The sequence below is a fragment of the Oryzias latipes genome, chromosome 7 (genome assembly GCF_053564925.1).
Source record: "Oryzias latipes strain Hd-rR chromosome 7, Olatipes_Hd-rR_3.1".
NCBI lineage: Eukaryota > Metazoa > Chordata > Actinopteri > Beloniformes > Adrianichthyidae > Oryzias > Oryzias latipes.
This window is the reverse complement of record NC_136243.1, coordinates 24,045,312-24,063,029: the sequence shown is the minus strand read 5'-3', so window position 1 is coordinate 24,063,029 and position 17,718 is coordinate 24,045,312. Positions and strand designations below refer to the sequence as shown.

Sequence of the window (17,718 nt, the reverse complement as noted above, 5' to 3'; positions counted from 1 at the left end):
AATGGATTTGCCATTCATTCCTCTTTAATTGTTTATTTGTACAGATATTTAATTTATACTTGATTATCTGACAAGAAATACAAGGAATCTGGAAAACTTCCCCTGCACTGCTCAGGTATTTATTCCTGAGTCACACTGGTTGAATTTTTGGCTAAAGATGTCCTAGATGGATTTTAGGTCAGTGAAAGGGATCGTTCAAAAACTGTGTTCAAATGTTTTTGTTTTTCTTATGTTTCTTATATGTTTGAATTGGTTGTGTTAGGTTAGCACAGTCCCTCTGTTTAGTTAGTAAGTCTCATTCTCACATTGTTAGGCTTTCTATTTTTGCAAAGGTACTTTTTTTATTTGTGTCATGTTAACTTTCCTACTGATTTGTTGCTATTTCTTGCCCTTCATTTTCACTCCCTTGTCCCTGGTGAGGTGTCTCTTGTGTTTCCTGTTTTCCGCTTGAATATAAGAACATTTCTGTTCCTTTCAAGATTGAAAGCTCCGGCTGTTGTGTTTGCCATACAGAACATCTTTACAAAACAGCAAACAAAAAAAAAAGACTACTGAAGGAATTTTCTGCTATTTTTACACAAAGTCCTTTAAAGGTGTGACGTTTTAACAAGGCTGTGGGCTTTTGTTAGGATTGAAATGCGTGATTAATGTAAATCAACCAGAGACAAAGTTTAGTAACGTTTAAATTGTTGTTTCCTTTTGTGGATTGTCTCAATTCATTTTTATATGTGGTTGCTTTTTGAGAAAACAAATAAAAAAACAACTAAATATCAGGTTTATCCATTAAGAATGGATGTTTTTGTGTATATCTTGTGTTAAAATGGTTTTAAAATGACTGAATTCTGTCTTTTTTTACATTTTAGACATTGCCTTGTTTTGGCTTCCGTTTTGTTTGGTTCATAAATCTATATGTTTAGTTTTTCAATACATTTGGGAAAAAACCTGACAAATTTCAAAAAGGTATTTTTTTTAAAAGCAAATACAACAAAATACCAGACTGATTCAGCATTTGCTTATAGTGCACCTAAGGTAAAAATGGATAACCAGAGACAATTAAACTTGAGAAACGAGCTGAAACATACCATTTAGGAAGTTCCGTTGACTTTCCAAGATCTGAAGCACATCACTGACCCAGGATCTGCAAATTTCAGGGGAGGACGCCTGCAGCTGGAAGCGGACCACGCTTCCATCGGGATTGCGTGAGGTCAGAACAAAGCGTCCGTCATCACCATCCAAACTGGGCTCTATCCCAAGGCAGCTCACCTGGAAGACATAACAGATGAAAGCACCTGGAAGGAGTTCTTCTTACTTGTTAAATAACACATGTGAGTCTTTAAACACTACACACTGAAGGGTTACATAACTGCCAATTAAGGCATGACCAAGTCGGCTGTGAGTCATGTGCAATCGCAACTCTGGAGTGTATTTTTTCGCAAAAACTAAATAAGCACTAACCTTAATGCTGTTCTTAAAGATGTATCCAGGCAGGGAGAAGCCTTTCTTCCTATCGATGGGCTCGCTGAAGATGACCAGCTGTTCAAACAGAAAGACTCGTCTCTCTTTTGCTCGAGACAGGAAGCTGCTGTCCTGTTCAATCACTGTGAAGGTGTCTTGCTGCAGCAGCTTTCCTTGAGCGGTGATCTTCCCCTGGCACAGACACAAATTCAAAGAGAAAGCGCGGTTACACTTGGGTCTTCCTTAAAAAGTCAGCGTGGGAACGGATGTGGGGGAGACCTTCCCGAGTTGTACCTCAAAGCCTTGCAGTCGGCCCACATTCATCATGTCGTTACAACGTTTTGGCACAAAGCACATCACTTCCACTGCTTTCTGTGTTCAGGATAAAAAGAGGCTGTCATCAAGAGTATACAGCACCACTTTGTGACATAAAAAGCCTCATTAAAGCTCATCTATATCCATCAAGGCACCCACCTCCAGCTCCTCTGTATCCATCCCTGCTTTGGTGTAATACTTTAGGAAGTCCTGTTGAAATAAACAAGCCAGTCAACAAGACATTCAAGGTTTACTGCTCAGCATGAGGGAAGGCCATCTGCTACAGTTTAAAGGTTTTGACATGAACCGTTCATTGGAGTGCAAAGAACCCGAATTTTATTACTTTGGCAAAATAATAACAGAGGATATCATTTTATGATGCATTCAAAGGCTTTATTTGTTGTTATTTTATAAATCTTCTGGGGAGGGACTTCAACTTGTTCTCTTGTGGGGAGGGATTTTAACTTGTTCTCTGAAAGTAGAGCAGCCTGAGCGGAGAACAGTACAGTGTGTGTGCCATGAGTCTTTGTAGGTGTTAAGCTTGTATGTTAATGACACCATGGCAGACCCAGTTGTGTGTCTGACAGCTGCTCGGTTTGTGTACATGTGCAGGTTCGATGTCTGCAGCACAGCACAAAGCTATTTTTTTTTTTTTTTTTACCTTGAGCAGAAGCTGGTACTTCATGATCCTCTGGACAGGCTTGATGAGCAAGTCATTGAGCTGCAGCCTGTGGCCCAGCTGCTGCCGGATCTCCTAGCAGAGGGACAGCCATACAAAACATCCGTCAATATGACAACCACAGCACAAAACACAACTGTTGATGGATAACATAAATTCCATTAAGACAATAACAGCAGGATTATGCTGCATAATTCTAACATTCGTCTTGTGTTTGTGCGTCTGGAGCTAAAAACACATCAGATATAACATGAGTGTGTGCATGACTGAAACAGTTTTGGGGTATAAAGAAAAGACAAACATTTCTTACCTCAAAATACGTCTCAATATACTCTGAAACGATGTGTTCTGACTTGGGTTTGTTCTGACAGTACACAACGTACATGTGCAGACGCCTCTCCTGCAGCACAAACAGGCATCACTTTACAAAACAAATACACACTGTTGGAATAAATGACATATGTGCTTATGGAAGACAAACTACCAAAAAAAACAACTTTAAAAAACACATAATGACATTGTGGAAGATCAAAGTTTTTCTTATCCTCTTGTCCAAAAAAGGATTTTTTTTGTAAATGTTCTGTAAAACTGTATGCTGATGCATTTTACCGTTCACTGACATTCTCTCTGAAAAAATACAATTATAAAAGACCAGAATGTTTTGAAAAAGAAAAAACAAATGTCTCTCTCTCTCTCTCTCTCTCTCTCTCTCTCTCTCTCTCTCTCTCTCTCTACATATATATAGATATATCTATATATATCTATATATCTATATAGATATGTATATATCTATATATATATGTGAGATTTTGCATATATATATATATATATATATATATATATATATATATATATATATATATATATATATATATATATATATATATATATATATATATATATATATATATATATTCAAAATCTTCTGTTTTTGAAATGTTTACCCAGAGGAGTAAACATTTGCTCTTTTAGATCTGAAATGATGTGTTAGCTTTAGCATGGCTTCTGTAGGTTTATTATCTTCGTTCTTCAGAAATTACTGGCTTGTGCAACTTTTTTGTGGACTTTGAAGCAAGGCAACAGTGGTTGAATGCTGTTGGCATTGAATGCAGAGAACTGTCTCCTGGTGATGGGATTTGCAATGAATGTTTCACTCAGGATAGATGCTAATACTTTATCCTTATAGCTATGATGCTAGAGTCATCCAACACCAGTATATATGTTTTTTAAAAATTTTTATTTGTCTGAATTAAATAATTATATATCTTTTACAGAACGATTTGTGTATGTTTAGTCTGTTTTAATGTCATAAAGTTCTTTTTACAATCTTTATGCTTTGTGGTTGTTTGTGCTAAAAAACGTCCACACTTTAGATGAGGTGTTGCAAAACAATTAATAAACTATTAACAGAGTTAATTAATACATTTGTAAAGCTTATAAGCAGTTTAGTAATATGGATTTAGAAGACAATGGTCTGACTTTAGATGTTAATAAATCTTATTAACACTTTCAGGTATTTGCAAGACATCTATAATGCTAATAAATATCTTACTAGCATCTGACATATTAATAAAGCCTATTAATTTGTTAAGTTAGTTAATAAAACTTATTAAGCTTATGAACACTGACATATTTGTTAGGCACCTATAATATCAGTAAAAGCTTCATTAGCATCTTGAAAACATCCTCATAATAATGCTTGTAAATGTGTTAACTAAGTAATTTTATAAACCTTATTAGACTTATTGTACTAATAAATGTCTTACTAACACCCTATAAATTCATTTATAATGCTTGTTAATGTGTTAACAAAGCTTGTTAAGGAATCTTAATATAAAGTGTTACCAAAAATCTGAATGATTAACTATTTGCCACCAATGAAAAACAATCAGATTTTTTGGTTTATCTTGTGGGGCTTGTTATGCATTACTTGCTGAAGTCTGAATTTCTGTCTTGCTTTGAAGACCAGGGTGGGATAGGAGATAAATGTGCACCTCATGAAAAAACAGATTGCTTAATATCCTTGTGAGTCCATGGAAATGCTCCTGAAAGTGAGCAGGGAGAGTTGATTCCAGCGTGCAGTGTCTCTGGTAGCAGTTTGGGATGAAAGGAAGCAGGTTAATAATGCTTTGTCTGAGAGTGCAGTGCCTTTGAAGCTGACTCTGTCTTGTAGAGCCTACTCTTCTGTGACTAATTGGTATGGGAGTGCAGATGTGGCAACCAATGCAGGCCCATGTAAATAAGCTTAAGGTTATGTATAATTTACCCAGGCTACCCTCAGTGTAACCAGAGCCTTTTACTGCAAACTGATGCTAAACTGCACCTAGCAACAGGATGCATGGTTGTTTCACCTAGAACACACAAACCACTGCTGACCATAACTGCAGAAACACAGTTGTCTGTATAGTAACAAGTGTATGTGTGTTCACATGTTAAATGTGCATTAACAGGTGCACAGAAGCATCTTGAGCTTTGTTTTTCATTAGAACCATGTTCCCAGTTTCCTTTTTCACAATTAAACACAGTATGTAGATTTAATTAAAACAATTTTCATCCCACAACAGACATTGAAAGTTAATTATTGCTTTTTAAAACTGTTTCATTTGGGGACAGGAAATAAAGCAAAGAGAAACATTTTGATTGTTTAATTACTTTGAAACAAGAGGCGAAGCCGAGTTAGTCAGATTACGCTTCGTGTCTGTCTCGTCTGCATCTGGCACCACTTAACCAAAATAAGTCAATCTAATTTAGCTTCATGCACAAGTCCTTTGTGACTTTCCATTGACCCAGCAGCAATTTATTCAGACAGGAAAACACCAAACAACCAGCAAAGTTTCATAAAGAAAATGTGTAAAAATATATTTTGTTTTACAGAGAATCATTATTATGCTCCATATTATGATTGCCCAATATTTTTTTTTTATTAATTTATATGCTGAAAAAATAAATATGCATGCTAACTTATAGATTAACTTTACAATTTCAGGGCTTTTATTTTAAAACTATGAAGGTATTAATGTTCCAAAATGGACGAGCTTGTATATTTGATTTGAGAACTTGTAATACAGAATGTGAATACTTGTGCAAAAAAAATCTGCATCTGTGTGTAAAAATCTTCTGCTGTGAACTGACAAATTTCCATTTGCATGTGTTCATTTAGAGTTACAACTTCAAATCTGTGATTACAACTGCTCAAATGTGCTTCTGCGTGTGCTCGAATCTGCTGGCGCAAATCACAAGTGCGCTACAACTGCGCTCTGAATTCTGACACATTCCTTGCGAGAAACTTGTGTCAAAACTGATCTGTGTCCGAAAATGGACCTAGGGGGGGAGGGAGGGTTAGAGGAGGCGGAGTCAACCAATCAGAGTGCAGGATTCGGAGAACTTGGTAAAGTTAGAAAGAGCTTCACAGAGTCGGACTTCCTGCTTCAATAACTCTTCTGATAAACGCTCAAATGTGACAGCAAGTCTCTCAATCATTTTTTATTAACACGGAGAGTGAACTACAAATGCATTTCTAAAGAAAAAAGTCATTTTTTTCCTACATTTTAATGAGAAATTATCTCTTCGTGCTTTAAAAACTGCTATGACTGGTGGTGTAAACACATGTTCTAGAGGTCACTAATTCAATATTTTAGACAGAATGTGTTGAGTTAAGTATGTCTGCGTTCTGCATGGTTGAAAAGGTTTTACTATGAAATTAAATCAGATTGTCTTTTTTATCTGTTTTTTTTTTTTTAAATCTGAGGCTTCCTGTGCAGTTTGACATGTGTGACCGTGTCAGGGGCTACGGCTAGCAAAAAAGGCTCAGACATATCAATGACAGGAACATGAATAAGGCTACATTAACAGCAAAATAGGAAGGAAAGATCAACAGTGCAGAAACAGGAATCTGGTGCAGTTCTACATTTGTATTTTCATTAGAAGCAGCACAAGGAAGCAGACCCAGACACACCCACTAGAGAATTTGTGTGTGTGTGCTTTTAAGGGATTTATACTCACATGTTTAATGAAGAGCTGAGCCAGCCTCTCTGGCTCTCCCAAACACTTCTCCAGCTCTCCCAGGAAGTAGCTGGACAGACAAACACACACACAACCATGCATACAAGCATCCCCCAAAGAGGAAGTGAGGATTTAGCTCTTGAACTTTTGTCCCTTCCTTCCACCATCAGATGCAAACACAATACTCTTCAGCCTCTGATTTGCCTTTTGTCTTAGACCACACTAAGACAAGACATCATCAGTGGACAAAAAAAAAAGCACGAAGGGAAGAAAAAAAGAACTCACTCTTTGTGCCAATCAAATATTTGATGAATGTTCCCAAAAACAATCTTGTCTTTTCCCTTCATGTCCTCCGGAACACCTTTAGAGCTCATTGTGCCCATGTAACCCTGTGATGGAGAGGCTGAGTTAGATAAGGGTTTGTATTTGCACATCAATAGAAACCTGCTAGGTAGTTCAACTTTTTTTTTTTTTTACCAGAAGTAGAATTCCTGCTACTTTTCACATGACAATAAGTCCTCTCTGAATTAAAATATTTGCAGCTAGTTAAAGCACTGGGAAATAACACTCCTCAAGGTTTTATTCAGAAAATCTGCTCAATCTGGTTGTTACAGAGCAAGGCATGGAGTAGAGTGTCCTGGTTAGCATGTGGAGCTCTCCCTGACAGACTGGGTGGATGTCTGTCAGTGCAGACTGTGTACTCTAAACTGGAAGACAGAGATTTACCTCAACTATGTGTGCCAGGTCTGCCACATAGAACTTCTCAGTCTCAATGAGTTCCTTCAGTACATACCTATAAAGAAGAACAACAGTACATGTTATTTTAATCCTTATGAACGCACTTCCACTTCCTCAGGGTGATGGAAGGAGGCTGTAGAATACTCCATGGAAGGGTCATATGTGGTACAATTTATGTTCATGGATTTATTTGAAAAAAGATTAAGACATTTGTTTTTGGTGTTTTTAACATGTTCTTGCGGCATTTTTCTCATGACGGAAGAGATATGAAAAGAAAATTTAGCTTAAAATTAAATTTCTGAGTTTTTCTCTATTCAAATTGTTGTGAATCGGGAGCAGATGAGAAACTGCTGTTGGAAAAAGATCATACTTGTGATGGAGAAGCTACAATATGCAGACCACCAGCTCCCTGCACTGCTCCATTCTGATGCATTGGTAGCCAGACAAATAGATCCACACATTGTTGTTTTCCTGGTATCTGTCTCAAAGCTGTACTGGATAGTTCCAATATTTGATGCAAAGGTAATGTTTGGTTGGGGGTGTGAGGGGCTGTAAGCAGGAGAGCATGTACACAGATGGATGATGGGATGTGGGGGCGACCTTACTCTGCACCAACAGTCCCGCCCACAACTCAGAAGTAAATTTCTAATGAACTCCTGCGGCTCTCCAGAATCTGTGTCCTTGGAAAAAAACACAGTTTTTATTTTGACTGAAAATAATCAGAATCATAATTCAAAGCCCAAGGTAAATGCGAAAGTGTCCTAAACTTGTATATTTGTACTTGAATAAAACAAATTGTGGTTCTAGGTTTGTAATCTTGGTTATTTTCATTTGCTGCTTCTTCAGAGAAACACTCACCAAAATATGAAGCCTCAACGAAACTTAAAGTGAAGTAAGCGGAATTTCAAATTGTCAGGTAATCCATTATTGTAACTTGATTCGCAATTTTCCGCTTTTGTCAAGCACTCAATGTTTCTGGAATGTCACTTACAAACCAACAGATGTATAGCACAAGATGTCCTCCTTTGCACAAGTTCTTAGGAAATGCTTCAAATCTCACTGAGGTATTTCTGGCAACCCAATGAGTGCAGTTTGTGTGTTTATTTACCAGTAAAATTATTGAGAAAGATGTTATTAGGACACATCCAATGCCAAGTCGGGTTAACCTAATTTGCTCCAATTATTGCATGTCAAGGAATATACCAATTGCTCTTGACTTGTTGTATGGTAATGTATGGTGATGTATAAGACATCTCCACTTTTTGGCTTTGCAGAAAAGTCTTCATACCAAATCAATGACACTGTATGCCTTTGTCATTTGGATGGGTGTATTTATGCTCCATATTCCTCTACAACTAGAAATAACTGGAAGTAACATCCTTCTGTTCTATTTTGGAGAACTAAAACCTGAAAAACCTTTACCGGTTATTATAAAAGAAAGTCTTGTACACAAAGGATTTTGCTTTCTATTTTATCATAAACTACCAAGCAAAACATATCGGTAAGCTTTGTATTACAACTTTGCTCCAGACTGAAACATTGCTTCATTTCTTAAGTGGCACAACAGCTGTAGGTGTCTTTGTGACTCTGATCATTCCTCAATTCTCTCTAACAACCTTAAAACAGCCAGTAGCTAAATGTGCAAAATGTCCTTAACAGCCTTTGTGGTTGAGCCTTCTCTGGGTGATATTTTGCAGCTGCACTCCAGCGTAATGCTGCTCATGCTGAGACACATTTGTCATGACCATGCATGACAGCAATCATACAAAGTGAATAGTGAGAGATGAGTGATGTGAACAAAAGGATGGATGTTTTTACTGATAAAAGACATACATGCTTTTTTCTAAGGCACTTCTCCTCTCCTCCTCAGTGTCAGCAGCTGCCGACCATTGACTGGAGGTGTCGTCCATCAAGGTGGACACGCTGTCATCTGGAAAAACACCAGTGGACTGAGTGTCCTGACGAGGCGGAGACAGACAGAGAAATTATTTATCAGTCTGGGTCCACAATTGTGAATCATTCCTTGAATAAGGTAAACAAAGGGAGATAAAAAGGAAGCGAGCAATGCTAATGATGCAGGTTGCCAAGGTAACAGGGAAGAGCGAGCAAACACAAGGAGCAAAGATGGAAAGATAAAGAGATCCGATTTAGATTGTTGTTGTTGATGATTGGAGCAGTGCCACACAAGAATAAAAGTTCATAAAAGGAGAAAGGAACTTTTTTTTTAAAGTAAAAAATTTGTAAACAAAATGTAATTCCCAGTTTAAAGTAGTTGAAAGTAATCTATTGACATCACATTTTTTAAACAAGAGACGTGATATTTTAGGACTGCTAAGGCATTATATTGCCTTACATTACATTATTACATTACTTATGAACTTGTAGCTAATATTTTATACGCTGGTATATCATTTTATCGAGTACAACAAGCATTCGTCGTGTGAAACTACTGTCAGCTGAAAATTCATTTTCATATTGAAAGCATCTTGTGTTAAACTTTGTTTTTGTACTCTGCAATGTCACAAGCACATGGTGACTGTTGGCATTAGACACAGTCAGGAACCCAAGGTTACTGCAGCCTAATCAGCTCTGTTCATCGCTTTTATGGGCAACCTTCTCAATTTTTCCTGTAAATGATATAAATTCCTTTGTAGGGCTGCTGGCTACACTAGATCTAGCCTTTCTAAAAATAAAAATAAAAACATCCATAATTCATACTTTGTATCTACAGCGGTTAAGTTTGGGAGGCCTTAGATTTCTTTCAAAATAAGTGCAATTATTTCCACACAGATGTAATGACTCATGACAACTCTTCCATGAAATTATGTCCTCTTATAAGGTGATTCCATATATTTTTAGCAATGTTCCTTTAGCCATTTGTTGTCTTTTCACTCTCTCCTGACTAAGTAAACTCATAGAGGCAACCGTCTGTCCTTATATAAATCCCTCTCTCCTTATGCCCCAGCCGGCAGAACTTCCCCACCTTTCACAAAACTGCACGAGCAAACAGCTAATCCCTCTTGCTCTTTTAAACAGATGGTTGCCTTACATAAAAATAAATAGTTGTGGGGATAAAGACACATAAACAGAAAAAGTGAGAGTGAAGGTGTCTAGTTTTCTTCCCTGCCTTTATTTCACATACGCTCGCTTTGATGATTTTGTTGGCATCTGTAGGTATCGGGTTTTCTTAAATGGAAGAGACAAAGCAAAGAAGACAGACAGGTTTGAAATGAGAGACGGAGAGGCTCCAAATACGCCTCACTCCCCCTGCTCATCTTGCCCCACTACTTGTATTCAGCCTGGCTGACAGGTCTCCCTGGCTGTGTGATCACTTCCAGATGTGCAAAGCCCAGAAGAAAAAAAATCCATCTCCCTCTGTTTTAATTCCCAAAAAAACCCGAGGACAAAAACAAAACGACTGGGCCAGAAGCAGGATAGTTACTGAAAATGTTAAACATTTCATCTAAAATATTCTGTCAGTTTGGAAAATAAATGATACAAAACATGGAAAAATGACTGGACAAAATAATTTCATATTTCTGCTGCTATGAATTCAAAATACAAAAACACGTAGATTATTTTAAGCTAATATTTGATCTAAAATGTAACAATGTCTTGTAAACTGTTGAAACACTGAGTTTTGATTTTAATTAGGGGTTGGTTTCTGTTTTTCATTGCATTTTTTTTTTAGTTTAGACAAAAAGCCTGGGACAGGGTTATCGAGTTACTGGAAAATTATTTAAAGCTTCAAAATGCTAAGGATTAAAACAGTTGTGTGAATTATCAAGCAAAGATTGCTAGAAGGCCTTTAAATAAAGGATAGAATTTAGTTATTTCAAACATTTTCCTTCGTGGTTGATTCTTTTTAATTGCTGATAGAAAACTGTTCTCTATTAAAAGTAATTTAATTAGTAAAAAGACTCCTGCTTTTGACATCAAAAGCAGATTCTGATCATTTTCCAAAGAATAATGGTTTGCAATGTGTTGTGAAGGCTCTGACATGGATACACTCACAACTACACTTGTTCACCAGGAGGGGCTAAATGAATGAAAGCAGTGAGTGAAATAATGAACGAAAGCAAAACCTGTAAGATTCTCCCTTCTTCTCCTCAGTGTGGCTTCAGATTTGTCTCAAGGCACAGCAGTAAAAACACTAAAACACTGACCTCATCCTTCTGATGTAATTGCGTTAATGGATATCGATCCACTGTTGAGAATCAGATTATAACTTTAGGTGTGGATTAATGAGCAGGAGGAACTCCTCCGGGCTGGGATATTCTATTTGTTTGATATTGAAAATGTTCTTATTAAAGTTAAACTTCTGCAGTTAAAATGAAGCTCAGTTCCTGGTAAGCTTCTGTTTCATGACCTGAGTATCACCTAATACTTCTCCTCAGTCAAATACCTACCAAAGTTTATAGACAAGAAAACAAATCCACTACTATCACTCTTTCAGCACATCTACATTTTCCTGTTTCCATTTATCACCATTCATGTAATTCTGTCAAACATTAAACGGGACTCATCTATCACCCAGGTTCTTCAGAGCTTCACCACACATGAATCTTTTTCATGTTTATATCAGCCATCTGTCCTGCCAGTAGTTTAATAAATGTACAGTTTAATGTATATTGTGAAACATAGTGGTCCTCTGTGTGCTCATATCTGCATTCATTTGGTCTGATCTAATCATTCTCCTGTCTGCTATAGGAGACAAAGAGATTATTGATGCTGCTTCTTTAGGAGACAGTTTTTTTATGAACTCAGAAGCAAATTGAATGAGTGCTATTTTTAATTCATCAAACCAATGTGTTTTGATTCAGTGCAAGGATATACATTGTGTTACCTATGTCGATCACATAGTATGATCATTGGTTTTCACTTGAAAGTTTAGTCGTAGGATCTAATGTTGGCACACCTGGGCATTGGGTAGTGACATGCAGCCAGTCAGTGACTCATTCATACAGGTGGGTGGTTGAAGTGACCCTGGGGATAGGTCCTCAGGGCTCGCAAGGCCATCTTTCCACTCCTGCAACCAAAACACACAAAAACACATGGCTAAACTGTTAAAGTAATGCGATGCCACTTACAACATCTGTCACATGTTTTTTGATTTAAAGATGAGGAAACATGTTAAAGTCCCACTCAGATCATCTTCCATTCTGTTTTAAAAACTTTCCCAGTGGTCTTGTAATTACAATTAGCTGTTTTTAGGCCAAATCAGAAAACCTGTGTTGTTTTCTAGAACATATTTCCGCCAGAGCAGCAGGAGTTCATTAGAATTGCGCCTGATCCACAATGAACCGAATTAAGAATTCTCAGAAAGGGAATTTTCAGCTTCATTGTCTTTACATATCTCTTCCATCATCAAAATAAAGCTACCAAAACATTTAAAAAAAACAAAAACACAATTTTTATTGGAGGGGTCTTTACAGAAGGTCAAACCAAACCCAAACTTGTGTAAAGAGCCACTCTTAAATGATAGTGAGGCTATAGTGTGGCAAAAAAAAAGAAAAAAATTGGTTATTGATCGTTTCACAAGAACAGGCAGATGGTTGGTTGCAACTGGAACAGGTTTATTAGCTCAGCCAAAAGTCCAAAAAGCTAAATCTGGGTCTGCCAGGCAGGGGTCAATAACAGGCATGAGATCATCAGAGGAGAGACGGGGTAGTCAAAATGCAAGCGAGAGTTGGGGCAGGCAAACAGAGTCAGAAACAGGATCAGGAAACAGAAGATAAGGTCCAAATACAATAATGAAGGTACAGTGGGACAAACAATACTTTGCACTGAGTGAGGATCAATGCAGTGCTAAAGTAGACTGTGAATGATTGAGTGGATGAATCAGGTGTGTGGTATCCAGAAAATGCATGCCGGGGTTGCTGGGAGATGAAGTGCAGTTGGAACTCTGGAAATGGTTCCCTTTGGTGACCAGAAGGGGAGACAGAGCTCTGACTTCTGACAGATCAGTTCTGCAAGTTGGCCCACTCAAAGTGAGGAGAGGTGTTTAATGTTCATCTTTGGTAAACTTTAACTGTCAGAGAGAGACAGCAAAAAAAGAAGAATCCAGAGTTGCATTAAAAAGTACAGAGGCAAAATTTTGTTATTGACTAACTACTTATTTTCTCCACCTTTATACAAGTAGATTTAGCAAATACCCACACAGCGTGACAGGCTGAATTCCCTTTTTCTTCATGTATCTCTGAAAGTATGAAGAATATTACAGACCTCTTTCATCTTTTTAAATGGGCTTGACTTGCAGAATTATTTTCCCTGCCAAATACTTTTTTGCTTTGCTGTTATTGCCTCACTTGAAAATATATCAAACCTGAATTTCTACTGACAGCACCAGAAGTAACATGAGGCTGTGTTGTTTATGCTCTTGGCTGCAATTTTTGTTTATATAAGACAGAATGTCTGTGTTTACTTCAGAACTAGTCTTCTCTGAGGATGGAGTGAATGTAAATTTGGTTTGTAAGTTTACTTATAAGGCGGTTTATCTCATCTTGGATCAAAAAGCCAGTATGCAAAATCTTGTTTGCATAGTTCATGCGACTAGAAAAAAGGGGTTTGAAAAGGAAAACATATCTTCTTCTTACCAGTTCTCTGTGGGTGACAGGTAAAACGGTTAGCGTTTCATCAAGCCTTGGGGGACTGTTGAGATCCAGACTCTGACTCAGGGATGGAAGAGGTGGAGGTTTTCCTTCAAGTTTTCGAACCTGGCGTTCCGCTTTGCCAGCGGATCCAACGCTGAGTTTTCTAACTGGGTTTGTCAGCCACTTTTTCAGGGTACTAACGGAGCGCCTGGAGCTCGGGGAGCTGGGGGCTGAGCTGCCCGACGGCTGAGGGGGCAGTGACACCACAGAGGTGGAGATGCTGCCCTCGCTGCCTGCTGCCGAGTATGAGTCTAAAAAGAAAACATTGAGAAGAAAAAGAAGACAACAGCTAGATAAAGGCAAAATGGATCAAAGTGCAGAGTAAATTTTTTATTTACTCAATGAGTTAGAAACAAAAAGGAAATTAAAAACAGATAGCTTTTTTAAGATAACATAATGTCTGTCGTGTGATCAGGTGAGGGTAGACGTGCAGGTCTGCCAGAAGACTAATCAACACAAAGAAGAGCAAAAGTCAAGAGAAAAAGCAAAACAAGAATGAGCATTTTCAGTATAATTAACTTCCCAAAACAAAGCTGCTTCATGAAGGACTTACTGTTCTCTTTTTGTCAAGCAGACAGCATTTGATTTGACTTTTCTTACCACATCAAGCTGTTCATCTGAGCACATCATCATCACATGCTACAAGCCGATACAAGAAGGAAGGCAGAGGTCAAGATGATTTGATATGTAAAATACTCCAAAGCATTTCTAAGATGTCTGAACAGTGATGTCAAGAGGACATGGGAAGTGTGCTTTAGTTGGAGCTGAGACCGGACATCCACTTTAATCCTTTAGAGAGGGGGAGATCCTTCCCTGGAAATGTTTGTTTTCCTTTATTGTCCTCCAATCCGATCGTGCCTCATCTCCAAAACTGCTGTCCCTTACCTCAGTCTTTCTCAGACATGTCAAGAGATTTCTGCCCCTTTCTTCTCTCAAAAAGCATCCAACTTTCATGTCTCAGAGCTCCAATCCTTATGTATAACTCATCCTAAAAACTTGAGTTTCCCTCTAAACTCACGGATTTCAGTTATTCCTTCACCTTAGTCATCACATGCATGTGATAAGATTCATAGAATGACCTAATCTCATAATAAGTCTCAGAAGAATGCACTCTTGGTGAAGTTTATATTAAGTCTACAAATTTCCACTACATTTTGTTTACAAAGGGACAGAGCATCCGTTGTGTGAGCCACAGAGTGGGCTCTTATCACAGCATTCAGTAGTGAGACCCAGACAGCAGACACAACGTGGCTACTATTGTAAACAAGAGTAAATTCAAATTCCTTCTCAGATGTCAGATTGAAGGGGTGTCCCAACTACTCCACTCACATTTTCAGTTTATATCCCAAAGAAATATAACAGGAGACTCTGTGGTGATCAATGATGGGAATAAAACTCACTGTTTTTATGGCCTCCTCAATCTGTTACTTCATTAATAACACTTAGATGAAACAGATCATAAAAGGAAATTGCAAACAGTCTGGTACTGCATACCCCCTCTGAATGTCCCAAAGTTTTCTCATAAAGACGGCATAATCTGAAATTGAAAGGATGGGGGTTGAGCAGAGGAGAAGTCACAGCAGAAACCCACACTGACAAGAGGGACCTCTAACTGCCTCTGAAAGCTGTTGTGTTCATGTCGGAAAAAGTAAAGCAAAGGCCATATGTCAGATTTGGCAGCAGGAGGGGAAAAAAAGTTTGAAAGTGCAACAGTGATTGTTGAAACCGTCAAGTCAGTTGATTCAGCTCATGTGAAGGGTCAGAATTACAATTCAGTGTTAAAGTCAGTGTTTAGGACGTGAAGTGCAATGATACACCTAAAGACTGTTGGTCTCCAGTAAACGGCTGGAAAAGAAAAACTCTGCAGGCTGGTAATTTGGGAACTGTTAAATCTGACTATAATACACAAATTGTACATTTGTACAGGGTTTACCATGACATCGACATGTCATTCTGTGTGTTCAAGAGACCAGGTCAAGAGTAAGACTTACACACTGGAAGTAGGTTCAAACAGGTACAACATGGTGTGGCTGGAAAAGGGATGGATGGGAGTGATGCTGAAGGTGGAGTTTGCTAAAAATGTCTGTAGGTGAAGAGTCTCAGATGGTGATGACTCTGAAGCTGGAAGTTGAGGAAGTATTGTTAAAGGCTGTCATGCCAGTGGGTATGCCCCCAGGTAGGATGTGAGTTAGAAGAGAGGGAAAGTCTGAAGAGAGATGAATAAGTTGATACAGGTGATATCGCTAGAGGGGAGAAAGGGGTGATTGGGCCAGACATAATGCATCAGTGAGGAAAATGAAGGGAATGAAGAATTTATACGTAAGTTTAGTGTTCAGAATAGGAATGCAGCACAGATGGTGTCGGACTTTGCTAAAATGATGGCAGTTCAGAGCACATTTTTACAGAAAAAGAGCATTAGGCACAGTGTGACGCTGCACAAGGTGAAGGTGGAGGCCAAACTAAGAAAATGTGAGGAGTTGTATAACAGGTTAGTCAGGGTACCAAGAAAGGAGCTGCGGTGTTGTATTAAGAAGTCTGAAGTACCAGTAGTACACTTATTTGTTCAGAACATGTGTGAAAAAAGAGTGTCAGCAAGAATGGAAGCAAAGTTGTGGAAGACTGTAGTTAAAGCAGTTGTTAGTTTGAGAGACAAGAGGCAGAGCTCCTCCACCTGTCAGCTGAAGGTGCTGAAGCTCTCTTCATCTCGCGTTAGATGTTTTGGAGATAAATGTAGGAAAGCAGGTTAAGATGGTTTGGACCCCTTCAGAGGAGGGACAGTAATTCAAAAGTGATCAAAAAGAGAAAAAATGCAAAGAATCAAGAAAAAGCGGTCAGCAAAAAATACGGCAACCCCGCTCACCCCCCTTTCCATCTCACACAGGGACAAACCAAAGGTGAGTTAAAACTACTTTATGTCTCCACCCACAAACATGTGACCACCAGGTGATTACCAACACTAATACTATAATCAAGACAAAAACGATATACATTCACCATAATAAAGACCACAGTTAATTCATGGCACCTACACGTTATGTTGGTGAAAGGAAGATGAGGTTAGAGCTACCGAGAACGTGGCCCAGAGAAAGACCAAAGATGAAGTTCATGGATGTAGTAAAGCAGAACATGAGGGTGGTTGGTGTGAGCCAGGAAGATGGCAGAAGATTCACTGTGGCAACCCCTAAAGGGAGCAGCCGAAAGACAAAGGACAAGAAGATCATGACAGCCCCTACACCTGTCACTATGGCAACACTGCATCATCTGTCTGCAGCCTTGGCCAGTTAACCCTTACAAGTTCAGTATGTTCTCTGCACTTTCTCTGAACAAGTCACTGAGGAAACATATTTTTAAGCTACGAGAAAAGACTGACACAAAGGAAGAATGATGAGTTTTTCCTCTAAGAATCCTGCCCCCACTCTCCCCACATGCTGTCAGTTAAGCGGCATTGATGTCGTTTCACACCTACAAAAGGAAAGCTAAAAAACAGCAAACCCACCCACTCTGTCCCTGTTTGCTGCACTCTCATTGTGTCCCATGGCATTTATCTCCATATCCCCTCTGCAGGAAAACACTTACCCCAGCCTTTTTAGTTAATGCAACTTGACTGTTGTTTAGGTAGTTACAATAATTATCAATTGAAGGCAACTCAGCTGCATTAAGCTGGCCTAGATCTAAGGAGATTTGTTAATAAAGGGCTTTCACCAGTCGCCTACTCACTGTCTGAAAATCCCATAGCCTTCTGGGCTCGGAGGCTCATCCAAAAGAGCTGCACTGTGTAACTTTAGAGCCAAAACAACTATCTGCTGAAAAGTAGTTCCAGATTTTTTCTTAGTGTTGCTCACTCAACTGAAATCTGATCGTATCATTAAGGGCAAT

At 38.5% G+C, this 17,718-nt stretch overlaps 1 protein-coding gene across 4 annotated transcripts in view; it reads right to left on the bottom strand.

Annotated features, from left to right (window-relative positions):
* arhgef25a (Rho guanine nucleotide exchange factor (GEF) 25a) overlaps window positions 1-17,718 on the bottom strand; it is a 51,438-nt gene that overhangs the window by 5,074 nt on the left and 28,646 nt on the right. For all 4 annotated transcript variants that reach the window (XM_011477085.4, XM_078950625.1, XM_011477084.4 and 1 more), the window contains 12 exons: window positions 13,786-14,093; window positions 12,108-12,218; window positions 9,023-9,147; window positions 7,178-7,244; window positions 6,737-6,840; window positions 6,452-6,521; window positions 2,760-2,849; window positions 2,432-2,524; window positions 1,930-1,980; window positions 1,750-1,827; window positions 1,456-1,647; window positions 1,083-1,263 (listed from right to left, as the gene is read on the bottom strand). In XM_011477085.4, coding sequence (XP_011475387.2) covers window positions 1,083-1,263; window positions 1,456-1,647; window positions 1,750-1,827; window positions 1,930-1,980; window positions 2,432-2,524; window positions 2,760-2,849; window positions 6,452-6,521; window positions 6,737-6,840; window positions 7,178-7,244; window positions 9,023-9,147; window positions 12,108-12,218; window positions 13,786-14,093 — 1,470 coding nt within the window. The remainder of the gene's footprint in view (window positions 1-1,082; window positions 1,264-1,455; window positions 1,648-1,749; window positions 1,828-1,929; window positions 1,981-2,431; window positions 2,525-2,759; window positions 2,850-6,451; window positions 6,522-6,736; window positions 6,841-7,177; window positions 7,245-9,022; window positions 9,148-12,107; window positions 12,219-13,785; window positions 14,094-17,718) is intronic.